Genomic DNA, 26229 nt, shown 5'->3' on the forward strand with positions numbered 1-26229 from the left:
ATGAGAATTTGATTTGCCTTTATGTTGACAGGCGGGGTTAAATACGGGAAGAAGCGAAAGCAAACCGCTCCTGCCAGTCACTCTTTGAGGTCTTCATGGTTGGTTGACATTTGAACAAGAAGAGGTGGCTGAGGAGGGGGGGGGGGGGGGGTCTGAGTGTCTTTATTGCGAACATACATAATGCAATTAAGGTGCAGTAGCAGATAGACAAGTGGTAGGATCAGAGGCTAGTGGGAGACACGATACAGTAGACAGCGGGCCTGGTTCGCCGTGTTGGACACCCTGTTAAGGTGGGTATGTATGGTATGGCATGTGCACAGTTTGCCAAAAAATTGTTAGATGTCCTCAGATTCAGGCCCAATATATGGCAGAGACTAAGGTACATCGGTCTAGGGGAGGAATCGTTGAGGCAAAGGGAGCAGGGGCAGGTGGAGTCATGGTGGGAAGAAGAAGGGGCAGACTTGAGACAAGCAGGTGGAGGGATAGAGGAAGGCCTAGATCAGACAAGCTGGCAATACGCACAGAAGACACTATGTAGAGAAAGATGTAGATAGTAGAGAAGGATGGAGCAGGTGAAGGGATAGAGGAAGGTCTAGATTAGACAAGCTGGTAATACGCACAGAAGACACTATGTAGAGAAAGATGTAGATAGTAGAGAAGGATGGAGCAGGTGAAGGGATTGTCACAACTGAGGGCCTGAGCTGACGGGAGGCAGCCTCAGTTGTAGGGACTGTCACAACTGAGGGCCTGAGCTGACGGGAGGCAGCCTCAGTTGTAGGGGCTGAGGTGTAATGGAACCTGGCAGGTTGTATCAGACCCCTAGACATGTAGAAGAATTGCCCGAAGGCGTGACCACGACAACCAGGAATAAAAGTCAATGATGTTTATTTATGACAACTCCGCAACACAGCAGCAGTAAAAGAAAACGTAAAAGTCAGCAAAGAATAAATACAGTTCCTGGGTACTACAGGATGGCAGGAGCCACAGGGCACTGGTAGTGTGAGATAGTTCTTATGATCTTCTAGATGGAAAGTCCTTACCAGGCCCGACTGTAGCAATGGAGATAACCCAGGATTGTGCCAGCTGGTGTTCCAGGAAAAGCTGGGTTGCTGAAGATAAAACAGCTGCTGTGGATACTGGCTGGAACCAGACTGTTGTTAGCACGGAGTGGATACTGGCTGGAACCAGTTAAATAATAAATGAACTTGGGAGCGATGAAATATAAACTGAAATGTAGAACTTGAGAGCGGAGAAATAATAATACCGGTGGAGAGTGGTAAAGTGTAGAAAGGACACCGGCCCTTTAAGGGAAGCTGTACTCTGCTGGAAGCTGAGCTGGAAGCAGGTAATGTAGCTGGAAACAGATGAATCCACAATGGATTGGAGAGTCAGGCTACACCGCAGGTGGAATGCTGGTGCGGGTCTCTATGGTGGAAGTCTTGAGACAGGAGCTAGAACCTGGAAGACAATCACAGGAGAGAGACAAACAGGAACTAGGTTTGACAACCAAAGCACTGACGCCTTCCTTGCTCAGGCACAGTGTATTTATACCTGCAGCAAGGAAGGGATTGGCTAGGCAATTATGCAGATTAACAATACTGACAACAGATTGGAGGAAATGATTAGCTGACAGAATCCAAGATGGCTGCGCCCATGCAGACACTTGGAGGGAAGTTTGGTTTGTAATCCATGTGGTAATGAAAACAGTAATGGCGGCGCCGGCCACTGGAGACAGGAGACGCCAGGCTGACAAGTGCACATCCAACCACGCGGACACAGCGGAGGCCGCGGCTGACGTAATCGCCACTCTGACACTCTGCATGCAGAAGCTCAGGGACGGCGGCGGAGGCCGCGGGAGACTCCTTGCCAGATGTAATAAGGCGTTACTGTGACAGCGTCTCAGAGAGACAGGAGAGGATGCAGGAATGTGAACATTAGGATAACAGATGGGATCCGGTCCTGGAGCGCTGAGCCAGCCTTAGGAGGCATCTGATGGGTAAGAAATGGCGTCCAGATACCCGGATCGTGACAGCACCCCCCCCTTTAGGAGTGGCCCCAGGACACTTCTTTGGCTTTTGAGGAAACTTGGAATGGAATCTCCGGACCAAGGCAGGAGCATGGACATCAGAAGCATTGGTCCATGAACGTTCCTCAGGGCCGTAACCCTTCCAGTCAATAAGATACTGTAGTTGACCGTAACGGTGACGTGAGTCCAGGATCTTGGCCACTTCATACTCAACGCCTCGTTGAGTTTGGACTTTCGGAGTTGGAGGAAGTGAGGAATGAAACCGATTCAAGATCAGCGGTTTCAACAGGGAAACATGGAATGTCCTGGGTATTTTTAAGAAGGGAGGCAACTGAAGTCTGTAAGCAACAGGATTGATGACTTGTTCAATCTTGAAAGGACCGATATAGCGAGGTGCAAACTTCATACTGGGAACTCTTAACCTCAGATTCTTCGTGGATAACCATACCCGATCACCCACCTTGAGAGCAGGAACTGCTCGACGCTTCTTATCCGCAAACTTCTTGTACCTGAACGATGCCTTGAGCAGAGCTGATCGTACGCTCTTCCAGATATTGGCAAACTGATGCAAGGTGATATCCACTGCGGGAACAGAAGTTGCTGGAAGCGGTTGGAACTCAGGGACTTTAGGGTGGAATCCAAAGTTAGTGAAGAATGGTGTTGAAGCAGATGAAGAATGATACTGGTTGTTATGACAGAACTCGGCCCAGGGAAGTAATTGAACCCAGTCATCTTGAGAGGAGGACACATAGATGCGGAGGAAGGCCTCCAAGTCCTGATTCACCCTCTCGGTTTGACCATTGGTCTGAGGATGGTAAGCCGTGGAAAACTTTAGCTTGACTTGAAGGACTTGACATAAACTTCGCCAGAATTTGGCTGTGAATTGAACTCCTCGATCTGAGATAATTTCTTCAGGAAGACCGTGGAGTCGGAAGATCTCTTGTATGAATACTTGAGCCAACTTGGAAGCTGACGGAAGACCGGTGAGAGGAATGAAGTGTGCCATCTTGGTGAACCGGTCAACTACCACCCAGATGGTATTGAACTTGTTGCACATGGGTAAGTCTGTAATGAAATCCATCGACAAGTGGGTCCATGGTCGACAGGGAACGGATAGTGGAACCAGTTGCACCGCAGGCGACTGGCGGGATACTTTATGTTGGGCACACTTTGGGCAAGATGCAATAAACTCCAAGACGTCCTTTTTCAGAGTTGGCCACCAATAGGACCTAGAGATAAACTCCAGGGTTTTTTGGATACCTGTATGTCCGGCAAAACGGGAAGCATGGGCCCAATGCATGAGCTTCTTCCTTAGCATCGGCTTCACAAAACTTTTCCCTGATGGGGGCGTAGAGTCCATCCCTACCGTGGAGAATGCCAACGGATTTATAATAGGATGCTTGTCTGAAGACTCTGACTCATTTTCTTGCTCCCATGAGCGGGAAAGGGCATCGGCCTTGCGATTCTGAGAGCCCGGACAGAACTGGAGTTTAAAGTCGAACCTGGAAAAGAAAAGTGCCCATCTGGCCTGACGAGGGTTGAGACATTGTGCGCCTTTCAGATATAAAAGGTTCTTGTGGTCTGTAAGTATGGTGATTGAATGAGAAGCTCCCTCCAACAGATACCTCCACTCTTCTAGAGCGAGCTTGATGGCTAGCAACTCCTGGTCGCCAATGGCATAGTTGCGCTCAGCTGGGGAGAACTTCCGGGAGAAGAAACTGCAAGGGTGTAAATGGCTATCTTTAGCCCTCTGAGATAACACCGCTCCTACTCCAACGGAGGAGGCATCCACCTCTAAGATGAAAGGAGAGTCGATGTCAGGCTGTTTCAGAACAGGCGCAGAGACGAACCTTTGTTTTAAAAGATGAAATGCTTGCATGGCTTCTTCAGACCACTTGGACGGGTTAGCACCCTTCTTAGTGAAAGCAGTAATAGGCGCCACAATGGTGGAAAAGTCTCGTATAAACTTTCGGTAATAGTTGGCGAACCCCAAGAACCTCTGGACCCCTTTGAGGGTTAAGGGTATCGGCCAATTTTGGATTGCTTGTAGTTTCTCAGGATCCATCTCTAGTCCGGAACCGGACACAATGTACCCTAGAAACGGAATGGACTTGACTTCAAAGACGCATTTCTCTAATTTGCAATAGAGATGATTGACACGGAGACGGGACAGAACCTCTTTAACCCAAAAACGATGTTCCTCTAAATCGTTGGCAAAAATGAGGATATCGTCTAGATAGACCACGACATGACGGTATAGAATGTCTCTGAAGATCTCATTGACAAAATGCTGGAAGACAGCTGGAGCATTGCTCAATCCGAAGGGCATGACGAGGTACTCATAATGTCCGTCACGGGTGTTAAAGGCGGTCTTCCACTCGTCACCCTCACGGATCCGGATGAGATTGTATGCACCTCTCAAGTCCAGCTTTGTAAAGATGGTAGCTCCGCTAACTCTGTCAAAGAGCTCAGTAATCAGGGGTAAAGGATAACGGTTCTTGATGGTAATGTCGTTCAAACCTCTGTAGTCGATGCACGGCCGCAGACCACCATCTTTCTTCTTTACAAAAAAGAAGCCTGCGCCGGCTGGAGAAGAAGAAGGTCGAATGAACCCCTTTGCTAGGTTCTCTTTAATGTATTCCTCCATAGAATGCGTCTCAGGCAGAGACAACGGATAAGTTCGGCCTCGAGGTGGAACCTTCCCTGGAACGAGATCAATCGGGCAGTCCCATTCTCTATGAGGAGGAAGGATATCAGCAGAAGCTTTACTGAACACATCCGTGAAATCTTGATATGGAGGAGGTGGAACATCAGACGACCTGGGGGAGGAAGAACAGACAGGCAATACTTTAAACAAACATGTCTCAGCACAGGAGGAACCCCATGCCAGGATTTGCGTAGTCGTCCAATCAATTGTAGGATTGTGAAGACGGAGCCATGGAAGGCCCAGGACCACAGGATGTGTGGCTCTTGGAATCACTAAAAAAGAAATAAGTTCGGAATGAAGAACTCCCACTCTCAGACGAACTGGTAGAGTCCTTAAAGAAATAACTGCATCAAAAATTTTGCTGCCATCCACGGCAGTTAAAGAAATGGACGAAGGAAGTCTCTCGGTGGGTAGGGACCACCGTTTAACATAGGCTTCGGTAATAAAGTTCCCAGCTGCTCCGGAATCAAGGAGGGCAATGACGTTCCGATAACGTTGAGCAACTTGAAGCGAGACTGGGAGATTACAATCTTGAGGAGATGGAGAGGAGATCATTACTCCTAGCCGGCCCTCTCCTTGGCGAGCTAGGGTCTGGAGTCCTGGACGTTTGGGACAGGCATTAATGGTGTGAGATGGAGCTGCACAATAAAGACAGAGAGACTTGGAGAGGCGTCTTCGGCGCTCAGCAGGAGTTAAACGGGAACGACCAATTTGGCTGGACTCATCTTTAGATGGTGACAGTTGGCGAGGAGGAGGAGCAGAAGATTTTGGAGCAGATGATCTTACACGCTCAGTTGCTCTCTCTCTGAAACGTAAATCAACTTTCGTGCAGAGTGAGATTAGCTCATCTAACTTGGAAGGTAAGTCTCTGGTAGCTAACTCATCTTTAATACTCTCAGATACGCCATGCCAGAATGCAGCATACAGGGCCTCGTCGTTCCATGCCAGTTCGGATGCCAGGATCTGGAACTGTATAAGATATTGTCCTACAGTACGTGATCCCTGGCGCAAACGGAGAATCTCAGATGAAGCTGAAGTTACCCGGCCTGGCTCGTCGAAGATACGCCTGAATGTTGACACGAATGTAGTGTAGGAGGATAGCAGGGTGTCGGACCTCTCCCATAACGGTGATGCCCAATCAAGGGCTGAGCCACTGAGAAGAGAGATAATGTAGGCAATTTTTGTACGGTCACTGGGAAAATTGCCAGGTTGTAGCTCAAACTGAATCTCACACTGGTTGAGAAATCCCCTGCAGAATCTTGGAGATCCGTCAAATTTTGCTGGTGTTGGAAGATGAAGACGTGGAGCAGAAATGGATAAGGTGGGTGGGGTTATAGCTGGAGTCACTGTGGTTGACGCACCCGACGCGTCTGATCCACGGAGGGTTGTCTGAATCCCATCCAGCCGAGTAGAGATCCTGGAGACAGCGGATGATGTGGCCCTGTGCAGCCTCCTGATGTTCAAGTCGGGCTGCCAGTTCTTGCATCGGCCTGGCCGCTTGACCCTGATCTCCGGCTGGATTCATTAGGTCAGTGCTTACTGTCACAACTGAGGGCCTGAGCTGACGGGAGGCAGCCTCAGTTGTAGGGACTGTCACAACTGAGGGCCTGAGCTGACGGGAGGCAGCCTCAGTTGTAGGGGCTGAGGTGTAATGGAACCTGGCAGGTTGTATCAGACCCCTAGACATGTAGAAGAATTGCCCGAAGGCGTGACCACGACAACCAGGAATAAAAGTCAATGATGTTTATTTATGACAACTCCGCAACACAGCAGCAGTAAAAGAAAACGTAAAAGTCAGCAAAGAATAAATACAGTTCCTGGGTACTACAGGATGGCAGGAGCCACAGGGCACTGGTAGTGTGAGATAGTTCTTATGATCTTCTAGATGGAAAGTCCTTACCAGGCCCGACTGTAGCAATGGAGATAACCCAGGATTGTGCCAGCTGGTGTTCCAGGAAAAGCTGGGTTGCTGAAGATAAAACAGCTGCTGTGGATACTGGCTGGAACCAGACTGTTGTTAGCACGGAGTGGATACTGGCTGGAACCAGTTAAATAATAAATGAACTTGGGAGCGATGAAATATGAACTGAAATGTAGAACTTGAGAGCGGAGAAATAATAATACCGGTGGAGAGTGGTAAAGTGTAGAAAGGACACCGGCCCTTTAAGGGAAGCTGTACTCTGCTGGAAGCTGAGCTGGAAGCAGGTAATGTTGTAGCTGGAAACAGATGAATCCACAATGGATTGGAGAGTCAGGCTACACCGCAGGTGGAATGCTGGTGCGGGTCTCTATGGTGGAAGTCTTGAGACAGGAGCTGGAACCTGGAAGACAATCACAGGAGAGAGACAAACAGGAACTAGGTTTGACAACCAAAGCACTGACGCCTTCCTTGCTCAGGCAAAGTGTATTTATACCTGCAGCAAGGAAGGGATTGGCTAGGCAATTATGCAGATTAACAATACTGACAACAGATTGGAGGAAATGATCAGCTGACAGAATCCAAGATGGCTGCGCCCATGCAGACACTTGGAGGGAAGTTTGGTTTGTAATCCATGTGGTAATGAAAACAGTAATGGCGGCGCCGGCCACTGGAGACAGGAGACGCCAGGCTGACAAGTGCACATCCAACCACGCGGACACAGCGGAGGCCGCGGCTGACGTAATCGCCACTCTGACACTCTGCATGCAGAAGCTCAGGGACGGCGGCGGAGGCCGCGGGAGACGCCATGCCAGATGTAATAAGGCGTTACTGTGACAGCGTCTCAGAGAGACAGGAGAGGATGCAGGAATGTGAACATTAGGATAACAGATGGGATCCGGTCCTGGAGCGCTGAGCCAGCCTTAGGAGGCATCTGATGGGTAAGAAATGGCGTCCAGATACCCGGATCGTGACAGGGATAGAGGAAGGCCTAGATCAGACAAGCTGGCAATACGCACAGAAGACACTATGTAGAGAAAGATGTAGATAGTAGAGAAGGATGGAGCAGGTGAATGGATAGGAGAAGGCCTAGATCAGACAAGCTGGCAATACACACAGTAGACACTATGTAGAGAAAGATGTAGATAGTAGAGAAGGATGGAGCAGGTGAAGGGATAGGAGAAGGCCTAGATCAGACAAGCTGGCAATACGCACAGAAGACACTATGTAGAGAAAGATGTAGATAGTAGAGAAGGATGGAGCAGGTGGAGGGATAGAGGAAGGCCTAGATCAGACAAGCTGGCAATACGCACAGAAGACACTATGTAGAGAAAGATGTAGATAGTAGAGAAGGATGGAGCAGGTGGAGGGATAGAGGAAGGCCTAGATCAGACAAGCTGGCAATACGCATAGAAGACACTATGTAGAGAAAGATGTAGATAGTAGAGAAGGATGGAGCAGGTGAAGGGATAGAGGAAGGCCTAGATCAGACAAGCTGGCAATACGCACAGAAGACACTATGTAGAGAAAGATGTAGATAGTATAGAAGGATGGAGCAGGTGAATGGATAGGAGAAGGCCTAGATCAGACAAGCTGGCAATACGCACAGAAGACACTATGTAGAGAAAGATGTAGATAGTAGAGAATGATGGAGCAGGTGAAGGGATAGGAGAAGGCCTAGATCAGACAAGCTGGTAATACGCACAGAAGACACTATGTAGAGAAAGATGTAGATAGTAGAGAAGGATGGAGCAGGTGAAGGGATAGGAGAAGGCCTTGATCAGACAAGCTGGTAATACGCACAGAAGACACTATGTAGAGAAAGATGTAGATAGTAGAGAAGGATGGAGCAGGTGAATGGATAGGAGAAGGCCTAGATCAGACAAGCTGGCAATACACACAGTAGACACTATGTAGAGAAAGATGTAGATAGTAGAGAAGGATGGAGCAGGTGGAGGGATAGAGGAAGGCCTAGATCAGGCAAGCTTTCAATACGCACAGAAGACACTATGGTGGTCATTCCGAGTTGTTCGCTCGTTGCCGATTTTCGCAACGGAGCGATTAAGGCAAAAATGCACATGCGCTAAAAATATTTTAGCACAAAACTTAGTAGATTTACTCACATCCGAACAAAGATTTTTCATCGTTGAAGTGATCGGAGTGTGATTGACAGGAAGTGGGTGTTTCTGGGCGGAAACTGGCCGTTTTCAGGGAGTGTGCGGAAAAACGCAGGCGTGCCAGCATAAAACGCAGGAGTGGCTGGAGAAACGGGGGAGTGGCTGGCCGAACGCAGGGCGTGTTTGTGACGTCAAACCAGGAACGAAACGGCCTGAGCTGATCGCAGTGAAGGAGTAAGTCTCGAGCTACTCAGAAACTGCTAAGAATTTTCTATTCGCAATTCTGCTAATCTTTCATTCGCAATTCTGCTAAGCGAAGATACACTCCCAGAGGGCGGCGGCGTAGCGTGTGCAATGCTGCTAAAATCTGCTACCGAACAACTCGGAATGAGGGCCTATGTAGAGAAAGATGTAGATAGTAGAGAATAATGGAGCAGGTGGAGGGTTAGGGGAAGGTCTAGATCAGACACATTGGCAATACGCACAGAAGACACTATGTAGAGAAAGCGGTAGATGGCAGGGAAGGATGGAGCAGGTGAAGGGATAGGGGAAGAACTTTAAGTGGAGGAGTGGTTAGTGGTGGTGGATGTAGGTAATAGCGAAGGAGCAGTTGGACAAGGAGGCCAATTTGGGAAGTTGCAGGATCCGATGGAGCCGGAGGTTTGAACGTAGGAGGGGGAACAAATTTTCACCCATCGCTCTGAGATTCCATTTATTTAGAAATGACTTTGAGTGAAGGAGGGTGTACAAGTTACTGTAGATATGAAATAAAATAACGCTACAATAACATAACCAAGTACACTGTTATTTTCATAATATCTTTACCTGCAAATTAGTCTTCAAGAAATCAGCGCCTGTAAGCTTCGGAGAACTGACGTTCTGTCACAGGAAAATGCTATACAGACATAACGTCTAACTTCCCCCGTCTCTATATACATCTCCAGCTGAGTGATCACTATTCTGTCTCTCCTTTTCTACTGGCGGTTATATTACCATAGATATTGTCCTCTTAGTCAGGTGACGGGACTGTGGGCCTAATTTATAGTTTCTACAGATCGGTGATAGATGATTGTTATAAATGACTGCAGTCTACAATGTATGTCTGACTGGCTGTCCGCCCAACCAGCTCCATCATGGTTCCTGGGCTCTGTATCCGCCTCTCTGTCCCCATTCTCTCATCCCCTCCCATACTTACCCCGATGGCCGGTCCTCCTGTTCCAAGTCTGTCCCATCTTCATCAGAGTGGGAGCCGCTGGGAGGTGCGCAAAGGTTTCCACTGTGCACGCATTGAGGACACCGGCCTTATACAGTGCAAGTTTCAATGGCGCTGCGCCCACAGTCTGTCACTTTACCTTTAGACATCTTGGGGAAAATGGGCGCAGTCCCACTGAAACGTCAGTCCCCATTATCAGTTCCTGCATGACTAGGGCACTGTGGCAATTAGGGGTGTGGATTATTAGATCTACACTAAAAGGGGCTACAGTCAATAGGTAGACCACTAATGGTAGGTGTGCATTAGGTTTAAAGGGTCAAAAGGTCGGCATAGAATAGGTAGACCGTAGAAAAGGTCAACAGAGTCAAAAGGTCGACATGGAAATGGTCTACACACAAAAAAACGGTAGACACAATTTTTATTACTTTTTTGGGTGTTTTGGCACTTTTCTGCCACAAACAAGCCCCATTAGTGTGACGCATCCCCTCGCATAGCGAGCTTCGGGAAAGGTGCCTCTACCGCTGCGCTCGGCACAGGATACTGGCAATCAGATATACTGTGTGTGATAGATAGATAGATAGATAGATAGATAGATGATAGTTCATATTCAGAGATGGTTCCATGCATTTGTACATGTTCTCTTTCCCCTCGCAATCTCAGCTCGATGGAGGCAGTACTTAATAGGCAGAGTTATTATACGAGAGAATTCAGCGTAGCGACCACTAGGAGCGGGTAAGATCGCCGCCCCCGCGCCGTTCCGTTACACAATAACGCGTGTACCTGACTGACGCAGATCAAGTAAATGTTTGTTCCGTTACACAGGACGGCGTTTACACACGCAGGTCCATTATACAGACATCTTAGCCTGTCAACGATAAAGAAAATGATTCTCCAACATCTCAGGAGGCCTCTTGTAACGAGCTATATATAGGAGCAGGCGGAAGGGACCTGTGTAATTCCAGCCCTTTCACGTTCTCAATCAATTAGATGTGTTTCTCCTTTCAGGCAAGTGGAAGGTGAACTGGAAGTCATATGGGAATCGACGTCCAACGAGAACAAACAGCTGAAGGCTCTTCTGCACAGCGCTTTGAAGCAGAACAAGCCGGCCGTCAGTGACTCTCCCGTGCAGCGCGGCGACTCTGTCGTACTGTGCGACTTCAGTTACTGCAACGTGAATTCCTCGCCGCGTGGAGAAGACCCGGTCTGATGACAAGCCGCAGACTGTGTGATGTCATGAGTAGAATCTCCGTCTGTAACATATGGAAGACCTCGTACCCGGCTTACCGCCATGCGCGTAGCCTTATTACTGGGTGTAGCGCAGAGCTGTCACGCATTCCGCCACCAGAATCACTGTGTATGACTAATATTCTCCGTCTGTCTCCTTATATTCCTATTGAATGTTTTATTGTTTCTAAAAGTTATCATCAAGGTATTGTGTATTTAAACTTAATACAGAGGCAAAGACAGATTCCTAGCCCCCAAATAATATGTTGACCCGCCATCATTCGTGGCGCCAATTGCGGCAGACCAATCAGATACTGGTTTCTCTTCCCCGTACACACTACTCAGCCGCAACACTCCCACAAGACAGATCGGTTCTGTGCAATCGCAATGTCACCCTTCCCTAAACGCCCACTCGCTGCTTTTTGTCGCAGCCGAGCGAACGGGGCCCTACTGCGCATGCGCCGTAGTGATTGACAGGCAGAGGCGATCACTGGGCGGGAGGGGGCGGAACAGCGGCGTTTGGCCGCCGTGGAAGCGGTCCAGCCAACGCAGGCCTGGCCGGACTGAACGACGGCCGCGCCGCAGTGGCTGCGCAACGTCACACGCAGCCGCTGCGGGCCAGGGAGCGATGAGTAGCTCCCGGCCAGCACGCTAAAGCTGCGCTGGCCGGGAGCTACTCTTGGAGTGCAAAGACATCGCCACTGTGTGATGCCTTTGCACTTCTGCAGGGGGGGGGGCGGCACTGACATGTGGGGCGGACAAGCCCAGTGCTGTGCATCCCCCCCCCATGTCAGTGTGAATGATCGTAGCTGTGCTAAATTTAGCACAGCTACGATCAACTCCGAATGACCCCCATAGACTGTGAGCTCCACTGGGACAGGGACTGATGTGAATGGCCAAACATTCTCTGTACAGCGCTGCGCTATATGTGTGCGCTATATAAATAACAGGTAATAATAAATAGCTGCCATTGTTATCGGCGCACACTGGCTCCTACTCTGTCCCTGGAGCAAACGTTCCATCAGAAACCGGAATGATTATGTGGACACACAGCTCTGCCTAGGCCGCAGTTCCGCAGACACTCCCTACATGTGCGCAACCAGTTACACCCCTTTACCACGCGTGGAGATGTGAGCTGCGTACATCTCTACATGAACTGTGTACACGCTGGGCTCCGTATAATGCGCAGTGCGAAAACACCCCAAACAGACTGGCAATAGGAAGATGACGCCGCAGGAGAAATGTTATAGTAACGATAACCATTTGTGAAGGCTGAAGCTTTTCTCCAAGAATCTGACTCCTCCCACTCATTTGCATTCTGCAGCCACCGGCACATATATTATTCGCTAGTTCTGCTTCCACGTGATCCCTGGCAGCTTCCATTATGGCAGCGACAGTCCTTTGGTAGTTCTCCCCTAAACGCTCCTTCCCGTCGCCCAAAGTGCCGCACGTCCCCACACCGTGCACTCCACTATGGTAAGAGCAATGCATGGTGACATGACGGGACCGATTTGAGGGGAGCGGGTAACGGGGAGTGGTAATAAAAACATAGGCGTGTCACAGCCATTTTTGGGGGTGTATCTGTTTCAGCTGCGATCATCTACGTAGCGAAACATGGCAAAAGCGTCGCTACTGCCGCAGCCAGTCTGCGTGGCTATAGACTCAGGGAATCGATGTTCCTCATTTCTGCATCGATGCTGCATATTTGTGTATGCAGTTGCTGAGGACTTGGCGACGGCCCCAGTGGGCGTCTATATTCTTTTCAGGGCGGCTGCTTCACTTGCGATGATTGGCGAGTCCGTCCGTAGGCTGGAAGATTGCAGCTGCGTAAGAATGTGCGCACAAATTAGAATCAGGCCTATGATGCAGGTTATAAAGTAGATTTGCATCACCAGCCACGGTGCATTCCTGCAGCGCAGATCCACAAAGCCGTAAGTCGCCCCCTGTCTGCTGTGTGGAAGAATGACTTCCCTTTCCGACATCCTCCAGCAGGGGGGGATAGAACATGGTGTGGAAACACTCCATTTATTTCTGGTATATTACACAGCTCCGTTATACACAGCCTGTGCTATATATTAATGCTAAATAGCTGCTTCATTTTTTATTTTTTTTATTGAAACTAACACAAAAAAACATTGGAAACTGGGAGAGGAAGATAGACAGTAATAAATAACATAATTGCGGGAGAAAGCAGATGATAGTGAATCATTGGGGACAGAATACTATTGTTCTTTATACTTCAATGGATGATGGAAAATCGTCACTGCAGTTCTCAGCACTGTACTGTATATATAAACTCCATATAAACCATTTGTTGGGAAAATATAGAGTATACAGGTTGAGTATCCCATATCCAAATATTCCGAAATACGGAATATTCCGAAATACGGACTTTTTTGACTAAGAGTGAGATATTGAAACCTTTGTTTTTTGATGGCTCAATGTACACAAACTGTTTAATACACAAAGTTATTAAAAATATTGGCTAAAATGACCTTCAGGCTGTGTGTATAAGGTGTATATGTAACATAAATGCATTCTGTGCTTAGATTTAGGTCCCATCGCCATGATATCTCATTATGGTATGCAATTATTCCAAAATACGGAAAAATCTGATATCCAAAATACCTCTGGTCCCAAGCATTTTGGATAAGGGATACTCAACCTGTATTATATTTCTATTTAATTCAATCATATATGTCTTTTATTACTAAAGCTAATGTATTAGACTAAGCTTACTATCAAGACTGATCATCGGATATATTTTGTTTTCCGTGTTTTTGTAGAATAAAAAAACTAGTTTACATATTTTTAAATGAAAACAGAGGTACTCCTATCTAAAACTTATTTCTGAGTCCTAATAAACGGTGCCTCATCTTGTGAAATGCACTAAACTTCTCAGTAATGCCTTATTCTGCAGTCTAAACCAGTGGAACTCAACTTCAACCGTCACGTTTTCCCAACAGTCCGTGGTTTAGGAATTCTGTATGTGAAAGCGGCTGGGATAACTACTGACCCAGCAAAATAGATTAGCTCACCTGTGCAAGAAATACAGAAAACATGGCCTGTTGTTGCTTGAGGTTGACTCCATTTGGACTAATGTTCAGATCCGGTCTAAAGTGATGGGAGATCCCGGGGTATGATATTCAATTGTGTCCCTTTTGCGCACTGATCGCACGCATAGAGGTCGGTTTTAGCCGCAGACCAAAGTGCTGGGCGCGATCACAAAAAGTGCCATTTGGGTCACTTTTTTGCACTTTCAGCTCCCTACCCCCCGGGGGTTGCGAGCTGAAATGCGGATGCCAGCAGCCATCTCGTCCGGACGGAGCTGCGATTAAGTAGCTCTGTTTTGGCGCCATCTAGTGGCTACCGATGGGAAAACATTTAAATCTCGCCTTTAGGATGACTAATTTGGTTCTGAAAACAAATACTGCAGGTAATTCCTGACACACACAACACACAGATTTTCCAGTGTATAATCTACAGGAGCAGCTTTAAATGACTTGAATTTAAATTCAAACATCTTGCATTTATATATTTGTGTATCACTCCCATTCCGCCCCCCGTCATCCTGTTTTGTATTCTCTGTCATCCCTTTCATGTAATAAAAAAATCATAAATGAGGGGAGAAAAATAAAAATCAAAATTATTTTTTTAAATATATATTGTCACAATAGATCTATTTAATAGGATTGCACTGCTTGTAAAGCTTATTTTTGCAGAATTAAAGAAGCATATTTGAAATGTTGTGGGTGTTTGTATATCTCTTGTCCTGATTTCACACCAGGCTCACTTTGTACATCTATGTTCCTATGTGTATGTACTGTACACAAGACTTGAGGATGACTATTATCCGGGATTACAGTATTGTCAATAATTATCATCCATAAAAGAAGCTGATGAGAAAATGAGACACACAAAGGATAGTGCAAGTCTCTGCTACCACACAGGAGTGATGTCTTCATTAATTAAACCGTTAACGACCCATTATACTTTTGGCAATCTGTAAAATTACTCAGCCTGCTCATTTGCCCAATATACCATCTACGTTGACGAAAGGAAGGGACCTCAGTGACTTTGTTAAGGAGCTGCATAGATGTTGTTATGGAAGTTCTGGAGGTCGGTGGGAAAGACCTCATCAGTACAACAAAAGTACATACTCTTCAGCTATGATACAGCCAGAATGGGACACGCAACCGTATGGAAACCCCAATCTCTGGCAGTGCAGTCAGGTGCAGCCCATCAAGAATCTTGCAGAAGGGACGCTGTATAACCCCAGCCACCTAAGCTTGTAGGTGCCCGTAGGTATTTCCCTGCAAGTTAAAATTGACAGATGGAAAATGGAGATCTCTATTGAATACATTGGCAGCAAATAGAGGCATCCCTGTGCAGTCTACAGCCAGCAATCGAGAAGGACAGATGCTGAACGCATCTCGTCTGCAATATTTGGCCAACAATTTAAGGATCTCCTTGCAATAAGTGACTTAAAACGGCAAAAGGGAATCTACCGTATATATATGGCTGACAATGGGGTGATTCTGTGTGCAAGTCATTACAGCGATGTATGGCTGGCAAAGGGAGAGTCAGAGCAATGTATGGCTGGTACTGGGAGAGTCAGAGCAATGTATGGTTGGCAATGGGAGAGTCAGAGCAATGTATGGCTGGTACTGGGAGAGTCAGAGCAATGTATGGCTGGTAATGGGAGAGTCAGAGCAATGTATGGTTGGCAATGGGAGAGTCAGAGCAATGTATGGCTGGTACTGGGAGAGTCAGAGCAATGTATGGCTGGTAATGGGAGAGTCAGAGCAATGTATGGTTGGCAATGGGAGAGTCAGAGCAATGTATGGCTGGCAATGGGAGATTCATTGGAGCGATGTATGACTGGCAATGGGAGAGTCAGAGCAATGTATGGCTAGTACTGGGAGAGTCAGAGCGATGTTTGGCTGGCAATGGGAGAATCAGAGCGATGTATGACTGGCAATGGGAGAGTCAAAGCAATGTATGGCTGGTAATGGGAGAGTCATTGGAGCGATGTATGACTGGCAATGGGAGAGTCAAAGCAATGTATGGCTGGTAATGGGAGGGTCATTGGAGCGATGTATGACTGGCAATGGGAGAGTCAGAGCGATGTATGACTGGCAATGGGAGAGTCAGAGCAATGTATGGCTGGCAATGGGAGAGACAGCAATGTATTGTATGGCTGGTAGTGGGAGGGTCATTGAAGTGATGTATGACTGGTAATGGGAGAGACAGCGATGTATGGTTGGTAATGGGAGAGTCAGAGCAATGGGGGTAATTCTGAGTTGATCGCAGCAGGAAATTTTTTAGCAGTTGGGCAAAACCATGTGCAGTGCAGGGGAGGCAGATATAACATGTGCAGAGAGAGTTAGATTTGGGTGTGGTGTGTTCAATCTGCAATCTAAATTGCAGTGTAAAAATAAAGCAGCCAGTATTTACCCTGCACAGAAACAAAATAACCCACCCAAATCTAACTCTCTCTGCAAATGTTATATCTACCCCCCCCCCCCCCTACAGTGCACATGGTTTTGCCCAATTGCTATCAAAAATCCTGCTGCGATCAACTTGGAATTACCCCCAATGTATGACTGGCGATGGGAGAGACAGAGTGATGTATGACTGGCGATGGGAGAGTCAGAGCAATGTATGGCTGGTACTGGGAGAGTCAGAGCAATGTATGGCTAGTAATGGGAGAGTCAGCGATGTATGACTGGCAATGGGAGAGTCAAAGCGATGTATGGCTGGCAATGGGAGAGTCAGAGCAATGTATGGCTGGCAATGGGAGAGTCAGAGCGATGTATGGCTGGTAATGGGAGAGTCAGAGCGATGTATGGCTAGTAATGGGAGAGTCAGAGCGATGTATTGCTAGTAATGGGAGAGTCATTGGAGCGATGTCTTACTGGCAATGGGAGAGTCAGAGCGATGTATGGCTGGCAATGGGAGAGTCAGAGCGATGTATGACTGGCAATGGGAGAGTCAGAGCGATGTACGGCTGGCAATGGGAGAGTCAGAGCGATGTACGGCTGGCAATGGGAGAGTCAGAGCTATGTATGGCTTGTACTGGGAGAGTCATTGGAGCAATGGGAGAGTCAGCAATGTATGTCTAGTAATGGGAGAGTCACAGCAATGTATGGCTGGTAATGGGAGAGTCATTGGAGTGATGTACCGCTGGCAATGGGAGAGACAGAGCGATGTACGGCTGGTAATGGGAGAGTCATTGGAGCGATGTATGACTGGCAATGAGAGAGTCAGAGCAAAATATGGCTGGTAATGGGAGAGTCAGAGCAATGTATGGCTGGTAATGGGAGGGTCATTGGAGTGATGTATGACTGGCAATGGGAGAGTCAGAGCAATGTATGGCTGGTAATGGGAGGGTCATTGGAGCGATGTATGACGCAATGGGAGAGTCAGAGCAATGTATGGCTGGTATTGGGAGAGTCAGAGCGATGTATGGCTGGCATCGGGAGGGTCATTGCAGCGATATATGGCTGGTAATGGGAGAGTCAGAGCAATGTATGGCTGGTAATGGGAGAGTCAGAGCGATGTATGGCTGGTAATGGGAGAGTCAGAGCGATGTATGGCTGGTAATGGGAGAGTCAGAACTATGTATGGCTTGTACTGGGAGAGTCAGGGCAATGTATGACTGGTAATGGGAGGGTCATTAGTGCGATGTATTACTGGTAGTGGGGGGGGGGTCATTAGTGTGATGTAAGGCTGGTAATGGGAGGCTTGTGAAAGCGATGTATGATTGGCAATGGGAGGATCATTGGAGCGATGTACGGCTGGTAATGGGAGTCGGGGAAGGGGGGGGGGGGGGGGAGTGAATCGCTGGGTTCCATAGCCAAATCTGGATTATCCTAGGAAAGGGGTCCGGGGACATTATTCCAAAGGCCAGGCATCACACACTAATCTATGAGGAGGCCTCTTACTGTATGAGCAGGTTTTAGACCAGACATGTTCAGTGGTGAGGTGTTGCCAGGTCCGTGGCTCCACCATTACTAGGAATAGCGCAATTAGAGTGTTAAATGTCATCAAATGCTCTGCTGAGCACCTATGGAGGTGTTCTCTCTCACACACCAGCTTCCTCCACTACAACTTCATCCTCTCACCCTACAGCTCTGCTCTCTCACTCACAAAGGAGTCCTACTTCAAAGCACTTATCTCCCCGATGCCTGTAACCCTCACCATCGCTTAGCTGCACTCACACCCTCATCTTCCCTCCCGCCTTCCCTCCTTCACCAGTTCGCTGCAAACCAACTTCACCTCCAAAATAGAGTCCATTTTAGCTCCTTTGTACATCCTTTATTGTTACAGGACCATAGTCAAAACTTCAAGTCCATCCTTTTAGATTCTGTAATGAAATCAAGCCCAGCAGAGGTAAGATGAGTGGGACACATTGGGGTATATTTACTAAAATTTGTATTAGTACCGATTTGGAGGGAGATTCATCACGAATGACATCGAATGTGTAATTGTGCAACTTTTTGAATTTTTTACGCCTCATTTACTAAGCTGCCGTATTTTACATTTTCGTGTTTTCCGATGTCGATGTAATTCGTTTTTTTTTGGCAGTGTTTTACGGGAGTGAATAGTAAAACACTGCCGACATTACAACAATGAAACTCGGCCGGATCTGTGAGATCCGTGCAGGGTTTCATTGTGCATCTTTAGAAAAATAAAATAAAGTTTAAATTTGAGGAAAAAAAATGCGTGGGGGTCCCCCCTCCTAAGCACAACCAGCCTCGGGCTCTTTGAGCCAGTCCTGGTTGACAAAATATGGTAAAAAAAAATAACAGGGGTTCCCCCATATTTCATCAACCAGCACCGGGCTCTGCGCCTGGTTCTGGTTCAAAAAATACGGGGAACAAAAAGTGTAGGGGTCCCCCGTATTTTTTAAACCAGCACCGGGCTCCACTAGCCAGATACATAATGCCACAGCCGGTGGACACTTTTATAGGGGTCCCGGCGGCCCTGGCATTACATACCCAACTAGTCACCCCTGGCCGGGGTACCCTGGAGGAGTGGGAACCCCTTAAATCAAGGGGTCCCCCCACTCCAGCCACCCAAGGGCCAGGGGTGAAGCCCGAGGCTGTCCCCCCCATCCAAGGGCAGCGGATGGGGGGCTGATAGCCAAGTGTAAAAAATGTGAATATTGTTTTTAGTAGCAGTACTACAAGTCCCAGCAAGCCTCCCCCGCAAGCTGGTACTTGGAGAACCACATGTACCAGCATGCAGTGGAAAACCGGGCCCGCTGGTACCTGTAGTACTACTACTAAAAATATACCCCCAAAAAAACAGGACACACACTTCACCCCTGGCCCTTGGGTGGCTGGAGGGGGGGACCCCTTGATTTAAGGGGTTCCCACTCCTCCAGGGTACCCCGGCCAGGGGTGACTAGTTGGGTATGTAATGCCAGGGCCGCCGGGACCACTATAAAAGTGTCTACCGGCTGTGGCATTATGTACCTGGCTAGTGGAGGCCGGTGCTGGTTTAAAAAAATACGGGGGACTCCTACGCTTTTTGTCCCCCTGTTTTTTTTTAACCAGGACCAGGCGCAGTGCCCGGTGCTGGTTGATGAAATATGGGGGAACCCCTGTCATTTTTTTTACCATATTTTGTCAACCAGGACCGGCTCAAAGAGCCCGAGGCTGGTTGTGCTCAGGAGGGGGGACCCCACGCATTTTTTTTTTCTTCTAATTTTCCATCATTTCCCACCCATTCCCACTGATAACCATGCATGGATATCATGGATCCGTGCATGACTATCAGAACACGGTAAAAAAAAGCAGGTCTGTTTTAAAACTGCTTTTTTTTACGATTTGTATTTTTTCACGGCAGTGTTTGGCTATTGCCGGCAGTGTTTGTGAAATACAAATTTTAGTAAATTCCCGAGTTCTATCAAATAACAGGCGTATTTGACCGATAAACACACACGTAAATTATAGCGCTATATAGTCATAGATGAGATGAGTAGGTCAGTATTTTACACAGATTTATTTAGGAAAAATCAATAAAACCAATTAAGAATAGATGAATAAATAAAAACGATAATGGTACAGATTGTATTACTCCCAGTCACAATTTTTGTGAGAATGGAGGAGAGTATAAGACCTGTTCCTATGATATAGTCCCCTTCTCAGTCCAAGTCGGACCCAAACATAGGTCAAGCATAGATAATAGTTACCAAGAATATGTCCAAGGATTATTAAGCGGCTCAGCACTCCGCAATATTGCAGTTCCTTGATGAGGTGAATAGGAAGCAATGTCCTCAGTTTGGAAAATACCCTCCAGCCGGGATTCAAAATATTCAATGGTGGGAACTTGGTCCAGGTCTTCAAATCTCCAGTTGTATATCCAGGGAGTAGAAATAAAGGCAGCTCACACCAACGCGTTTCGTTGTGCTCACACAACTTTTTCAAGGTGGTATTTGACCGATGGTGTATTCATTCGTAATTTTTTTTTTTTTACTTCAAAAAAATTACGAATGCCCTCATCACTGCCGAGATTTGTGTTTAGTAAATTCCCGAGATGACACTTTGAAGAAAAAACACCAAATCGGTCAAAATCGGGAGCTTAGCAAATATACCCCTTGGTTACTATGTAGAAAACAAAAGAACAGTATATTGTAATAAGTAGAGGGAGTTTTCTATCACCTAGATGCAAAGAGGTGGCTGGCTGGGCCATGGATCAGCTCAACAGGGACTTACATTTTCATCTATGGGGACCATCATTGCCCTCAACAACCAGGATCCCCCTGCCTCAGGCAGACCTGAGCACCATCTAGGCCTCTACTCTATTTGAGACTTTGTTCCATTGAGGCCTCCGGATCACCCTGCACCCTCTCACATTCTCCCTTACTGCAGCTGGATGGCCCAGCCTCTCTCTGCTACTCCTGGCCTCTAACAATCTGTTCCCTGAGCATGCGGTGTGTTAACTCACCAACTGTGTCTCTCGTATACTGCACGTAAGATGGCTACTTCCCCTCCTGTGTTTTATGAGGTCTTCTATTGTATAATATATGCGGGTGTGTCTCATATATTTTGCAATGACCCCCGGCACATCACACCTATGAATTGACTATCCTGTCTGCTCTAAACTATGTAGTGTGCCCAAGATGGCTGACTCACCTGGTACTCTTGTGGGTAGGATGTACTATCAGTGGGTCTGATGACTTTTACCTTGATGACCCCCCTCCCTCCGATATTCTGTATTTCTCATATGTCCTAGAGGATGCTGGGGTCCACATTAGTATCATGGGGTATAGACGGGTCCACAATGGAGCCACTGGCACTTTAAGAGTTTGAGAGTGTGGACTGGCTCCTCCCTCTATGACCCTCCCACCAGACTCAGGAGCCGGTCACAGCTAGGGGAGTTCTACTGAGCTTTTCTAATTAAAGTTATTTTTAGAGTTTATTTTTTTACAGGAGGCTGCTGGCAACAGCCTGCCTGCAGCGAGGGACTAAGGGGGGAGCAGTGTCCGCCTCGCGGGGTCTGAGCCACTGTCTCCACTGACTGGACACTGAGCTCCAGAGGGGTCGGATCGTTTTCCGCCACAGGGGACCGCTCGCCCCAGCAGCATGCCGCCAACCCCGTACAGAGCTGAAGAGTTGTGAGTGAGATACCGACCCACCTATCAAGCGGGGGGGCCGGTGTGAAGATGGTGGCAACGGGGAGGGAGCGCAGTATTAACTGCGATCCTGGGAAGGCTCAGAGGCACATGGTGCGGCGCTGTGAGGGGCGCCCTGAGCCAGCGCTTACCCCCAACTGGTCCAGAAGTCTGTCGGGGTCCGCGGATCTCAGCCAGCACATTTTACCTCAGGCCAGTATAATCCTAGAAGAGCGGGAAGACCGCGCCATTAAGGGGGCGGAGCTTCTCCTCAGAGCGGACCCAGCAGCGTTCCAGCGCCATTTTCCTTCCTGCACAGCGCTGAGAGGAAGAACAGGTCCCTCCTCAGCAATTCCAGCTATCTGTACACGGTACCAGGGGGTTGTAGAAGGGAGGGGAGGATGTAAAACGACTGTGTATCCTATTAAGGTTCACAGTCAGTGCTGACAAGGGGTCTCCCTTTACTAAAAGCGCTGTGTGTGGGTTGGCTCCAATCTCTGTGGCAAACTCTGTTGGCAGACAGCACTGTATTACAGGACGCTGTCCAAAAACTGGTGGAGGCACAGGTCATTGTACCAGTACCACCTCACATGCAGAACAAAGGTTACTATTCGAACCTTTTCGTGGTACCGAAACTGGATGGTTCGGTCAGGCCCATTCTGAACCTCAAATCATTGAACCCCTTTCTAAAGGAGTTCAAGTTCAAGATGGAGTCTCTCAGGGCGGTGATATCAGGTCTGGAAGAGGGGGAGTTCCTGGTATCTCTGGATATCAAGGATGCGTACCTCCACATTCCGATCTGGCTGCCACATCAGGCTTATCTCCGTTTCGCATTACTGGACAGTCATTTCCAGTTCCAGGCCCTGTCATTCGGCCTCTCCACAGCACCAAGGGTGTTTACCAAGGTGATGGCAGAAATGATGATTCTCCTCCGCAAACAGGGTGTGAACATCATTCCATATCTGGACGATCTGCTGATAAAGGCATCGTCCAAGGAGAAGCTGCTGCAATCCATTGTTCTCACAACACGCCTCCTCAGGAGTCATGGTTGGATTCTGAACCTTCCAAAGTCACTTTGGAACCAACCCAGATGTTATCATTTCTGGGAATGATCCTGTACACGGAAGTGCAAAAGGTGTTTCTTCTGCAGGAAAAGGCGTTGGCGATACAAACTATGGTCCGGGATGTCCTGAAGCCAGCCCGGGTGTCGGTTCATCAATGCATTCGCCTATTGGGAAAGATGGTGGCCTCTTACGAGGCTCTCCAGTACGGGAGGTTCCACGCTCGGACCTTACAACTGGATCTCCTGGACAAGTGGTCGGGATCTCATCTCCACATGCACCAGAGAATTTGTCTGTCGCCAAAGGCAAGGATTTCACTCCTCTGGTGGCTCCAATTGCCTCACCTTCTAGAGGGCCGCAGGTTCGGGATTCAGGACTGGGTCCTTCTAACCACAGATGCGAGCCTTCGGTCACTCAAGGAGTAACCTTCCAAGGACGGTGGTCAAGCCTGGAAGCCGGCCTGCCCGCCCATCAACATCCTGGAACTAAGAGCCGTCTACAACGGTCTTCTTCAGGCGGCCCCTCTTCTAAGAAATCGGGCCATTCAAGTGCAGTCGGACAACGTAACAACAGTGGCTTACATAAACTGACAAGGCGGAACGAAGAGCAGAGCGGCAATGTCAGAGGTGACAAGAATACTCCTCTGGACAGAAAAGCACGCGTTAGCGCTATCAGCCTTCTTCATTCCGGGAGTAGACAACTGGGAAGCCGACTTCCTCAGCAGACACGATCTCCATCCAGGAGAGTGGGGTCTCCATCTGGAGGTGTTTAAGGAAATAACAGATCTTTGGGGATTATCACAAATAGACATGATGGCCTCTCATCTCAACAAGAAGCTTCAGCGTTGTTGTTCCAGGTCGAGGGACCCACAGGCAGTGGACGCCCTGGTGTCTCCGTGGGTGTTCCAGTCAGTGTACGTGTTTCCACCACTTCCACTCATCCGAAGAATCCTAAAGCTCATTAGGAGAATAAGGGTTCAAGCGATCCTCATTGCCCCAGACTGGCCAAGAAGGGCTTGGTACGCGGACCTTCTGAATCTACTGCAAGAAGAGCCGAGGCCTCTTCCTCTTCGGGAGGACCTGCTGCAGCAGGGGCCGTTCGCCTATCAAGACTTACCGTGGCTACGTTTGACAGCATGGAAGTTGAGCGCTTGATTCTTGCTCGGAAAGGCATTCCGAAGAAGGTTATTCCTACCCTCATACAGGCTAGAAAAGGGGTAACGTCTAGACATTACCATCGTATTTGGAAGAAATATGTCTCTTGGTGTGAATCCAAGAAGTTTCCTACGGTGGAGTTTCAACTGGGACGTTTCCTCCTCTTCCTGTAAGCAGGTGTGGATATGGGCCTGAAGTTGGTATCTGTGAAGGTCCAGATTTCGGCTCTATCCATTTTCTTTCAGAAACAATTGGCTGCCCTCCCTGAGGTTCAGACCTTTTTGAAGTGAGTTCTGCATATCCAACCTCCCTTTGTACCGCCTACGGCGCCTTGGGACCTTAACGTGGTGTTGCAGTTCCCCCAGTCGGATTGGTTTGAGCCTCTACAGGAGGTAGAGGTCAAATTTCTTACTTGGAAGGCGGTCACGTTGTTGGCCTTAGCTTCTGCTAGACGTGTGTCCGAGCTGGGGGCTTTATCCTGTAAAAGCCCTTACTTGCTCTTCCACGAAGATAGAGCTGAGCTCCGGACACGTCAGCAGTTTCTTCCGAAGGTTGTGTCGGCATTTCATATCAATCAACCTATTGTGGTGCCAGTGGCTACTGACTCCTCAATTACATCAAAGTCCTTGGATGTCGTAAGGGCACTGAAGATATATGTGAAGAGAACTTCTCGTCACATAAAGTCGGACTCTCTGTGTGTCCTGTATGATCCCAAGAAACTTGGGTGTTCTGCTTCTAAGCAGACGATCTCGCGCTGGATCAGGTTCACTATCCAGCACGCTTATTCTACGGCAGGACTGCTGTGTCCAAAATCTGTTAAGGCCCACTCTACTCGTAAGGTGGGGTCTTCCTGGGCAGCTGCCCGGGGTGTCTCGGCTTTGCAACTTTGCCGAGCTGCAACTTGGTCTGGGTCGAACACGTTCGCAAAGTTCTACAAGTTCGATACTTTGGCCTCTGAGGACCTTAAGTTTGGTCAATCAGTTCTGCAGGAGCCTCCGCGCTCTCCCTCCCGTTCTGGGAGCTTTGGTACATCCCCATGGTACTAATGTGGACCCCAGCATCCTCTAGGACGTAAGAGAAAATAGGATTTTAATTACCTACCGGTAAATCCTTTTCTCGTAGTCCATAGAGGATGCTGGGTGCCCGCCCAGCGCTTCATTTTCCTGCAGTGATTATCTGGTTCAGTACAACTTTGTTTTTAGTTATGTACTGCATGGTTACTTGGTAAGTAATGTTATAGCCGTTGCTGTGTTTCAAGCTAGTTAGCTTGATGTGCCTTGTATGTGTGAGCTGGTGTGAATCTCACCACTGTCTGTGTATAATCCTTCTCTCGAAGTATGTCGTCTCCTCGGGCACAGTTTCTAGACTGAGTCTGGGGGGAGGGGCCTAGAGGGAGGAGCCAGCCCACACTATTAGACTCTTAAAGTGCCAGTGGCTCCTGGTAGATCTGCCTATACCCCATGGTACTAATGTGGACCCCAGCATCCTCTACGGACTACGAGAAAAGGATTTACCGGTAGGTACCAAAATCCTATTTTCCACATCTTCAGGTATTCTTTGCCACCCAGTGGCACCTCTGTAGTGTCCCCAAAATGGCCGCCTCGCTTATACCTTTGTGACTAGGATGAACAATCTATGAAACTTGGTTCGTTGATTATCTTTTATTCCAGAGTCGTATACGTATAACTGATGAACTGTGTATATCATATGACATAGGTATATGATTTCTGTATTTCCACCACAGTTTATTATATTTCTACATAATGTTAATAATGCTGCTTGAACCACGCATTTCGCCCAAGATGGCTGCCTCATCGGTTATGGATGAGAAGAAAGCAGAGTGGAAATGATGATGACTATGTGTTTTTCGTCTCGCTCATTATTACCAGTATAACTGGTTTACTCCCTGTAACTTTTGCAGCGCGCTATGTCATGTACTGTTATCTTCCGATGTGAAGCACCTTGAGTCCTATTGGGGACAGAAGCGTGATATAAATAAAACCCTTATTATTTTTACTTGCAAAAATACTGAGCTTTGAGTTGATGTTTATGTTCATCGGAAGTTTCCCTTTAAACCTCCTCTACCGCCTGTGTCACACATCACATCCCTGCAGGATTGTTCGGCTGCAGATGACTAATATTATATACCTCTTATCCGTAATAACCTGCTCTCCGCTGCCAGGGA

At 47.9% G+C, this 26229-nt stretch overlaps 1 protein-coding gene across 3 annotated transcripts in view; it reads left to right on the plus strand.

The window, feature by feature from the left end:
- The window catches only part of CEP89 (centrosomal protein 89), a 268804-nt gene extending 253855 nt beyond the window's left edge, over positions 1–14949 (plus strand). For all 3 annotated transcript variants that reach the window (XM_063945997.1, XM_063945998.1, XM_063945999.1), the window contains one exon: positions 10987–14949. In XM_063945997.1, coding sequence (XP_063802067.1) covers positions 10987–11188 — 202 coding nt within the window. In that variant the 3' untranslated portion in view covers positions 11189–14949. The remainder of the gene's footprint in view (positions 1–10986) is intronic.
- Positions 14950–26229: the final 11280 nt, after the last annotated feature.

This window comes from Pseudophryne corroboree, chromosome 11 (genome assembly GCF_028390025.1).
Source record: "Pseudophryne corroboree isolate aPseCor3 chromosome 11, aPseCor3.hap2, whole genome shotgun sequence".
Taxonomy (NCBI): Eukaryota; Metazoa; Chordata; class Amphibia; order Anura; family Myobatrachidae; genus Pseudophryne; species Pseudophryne corroboree.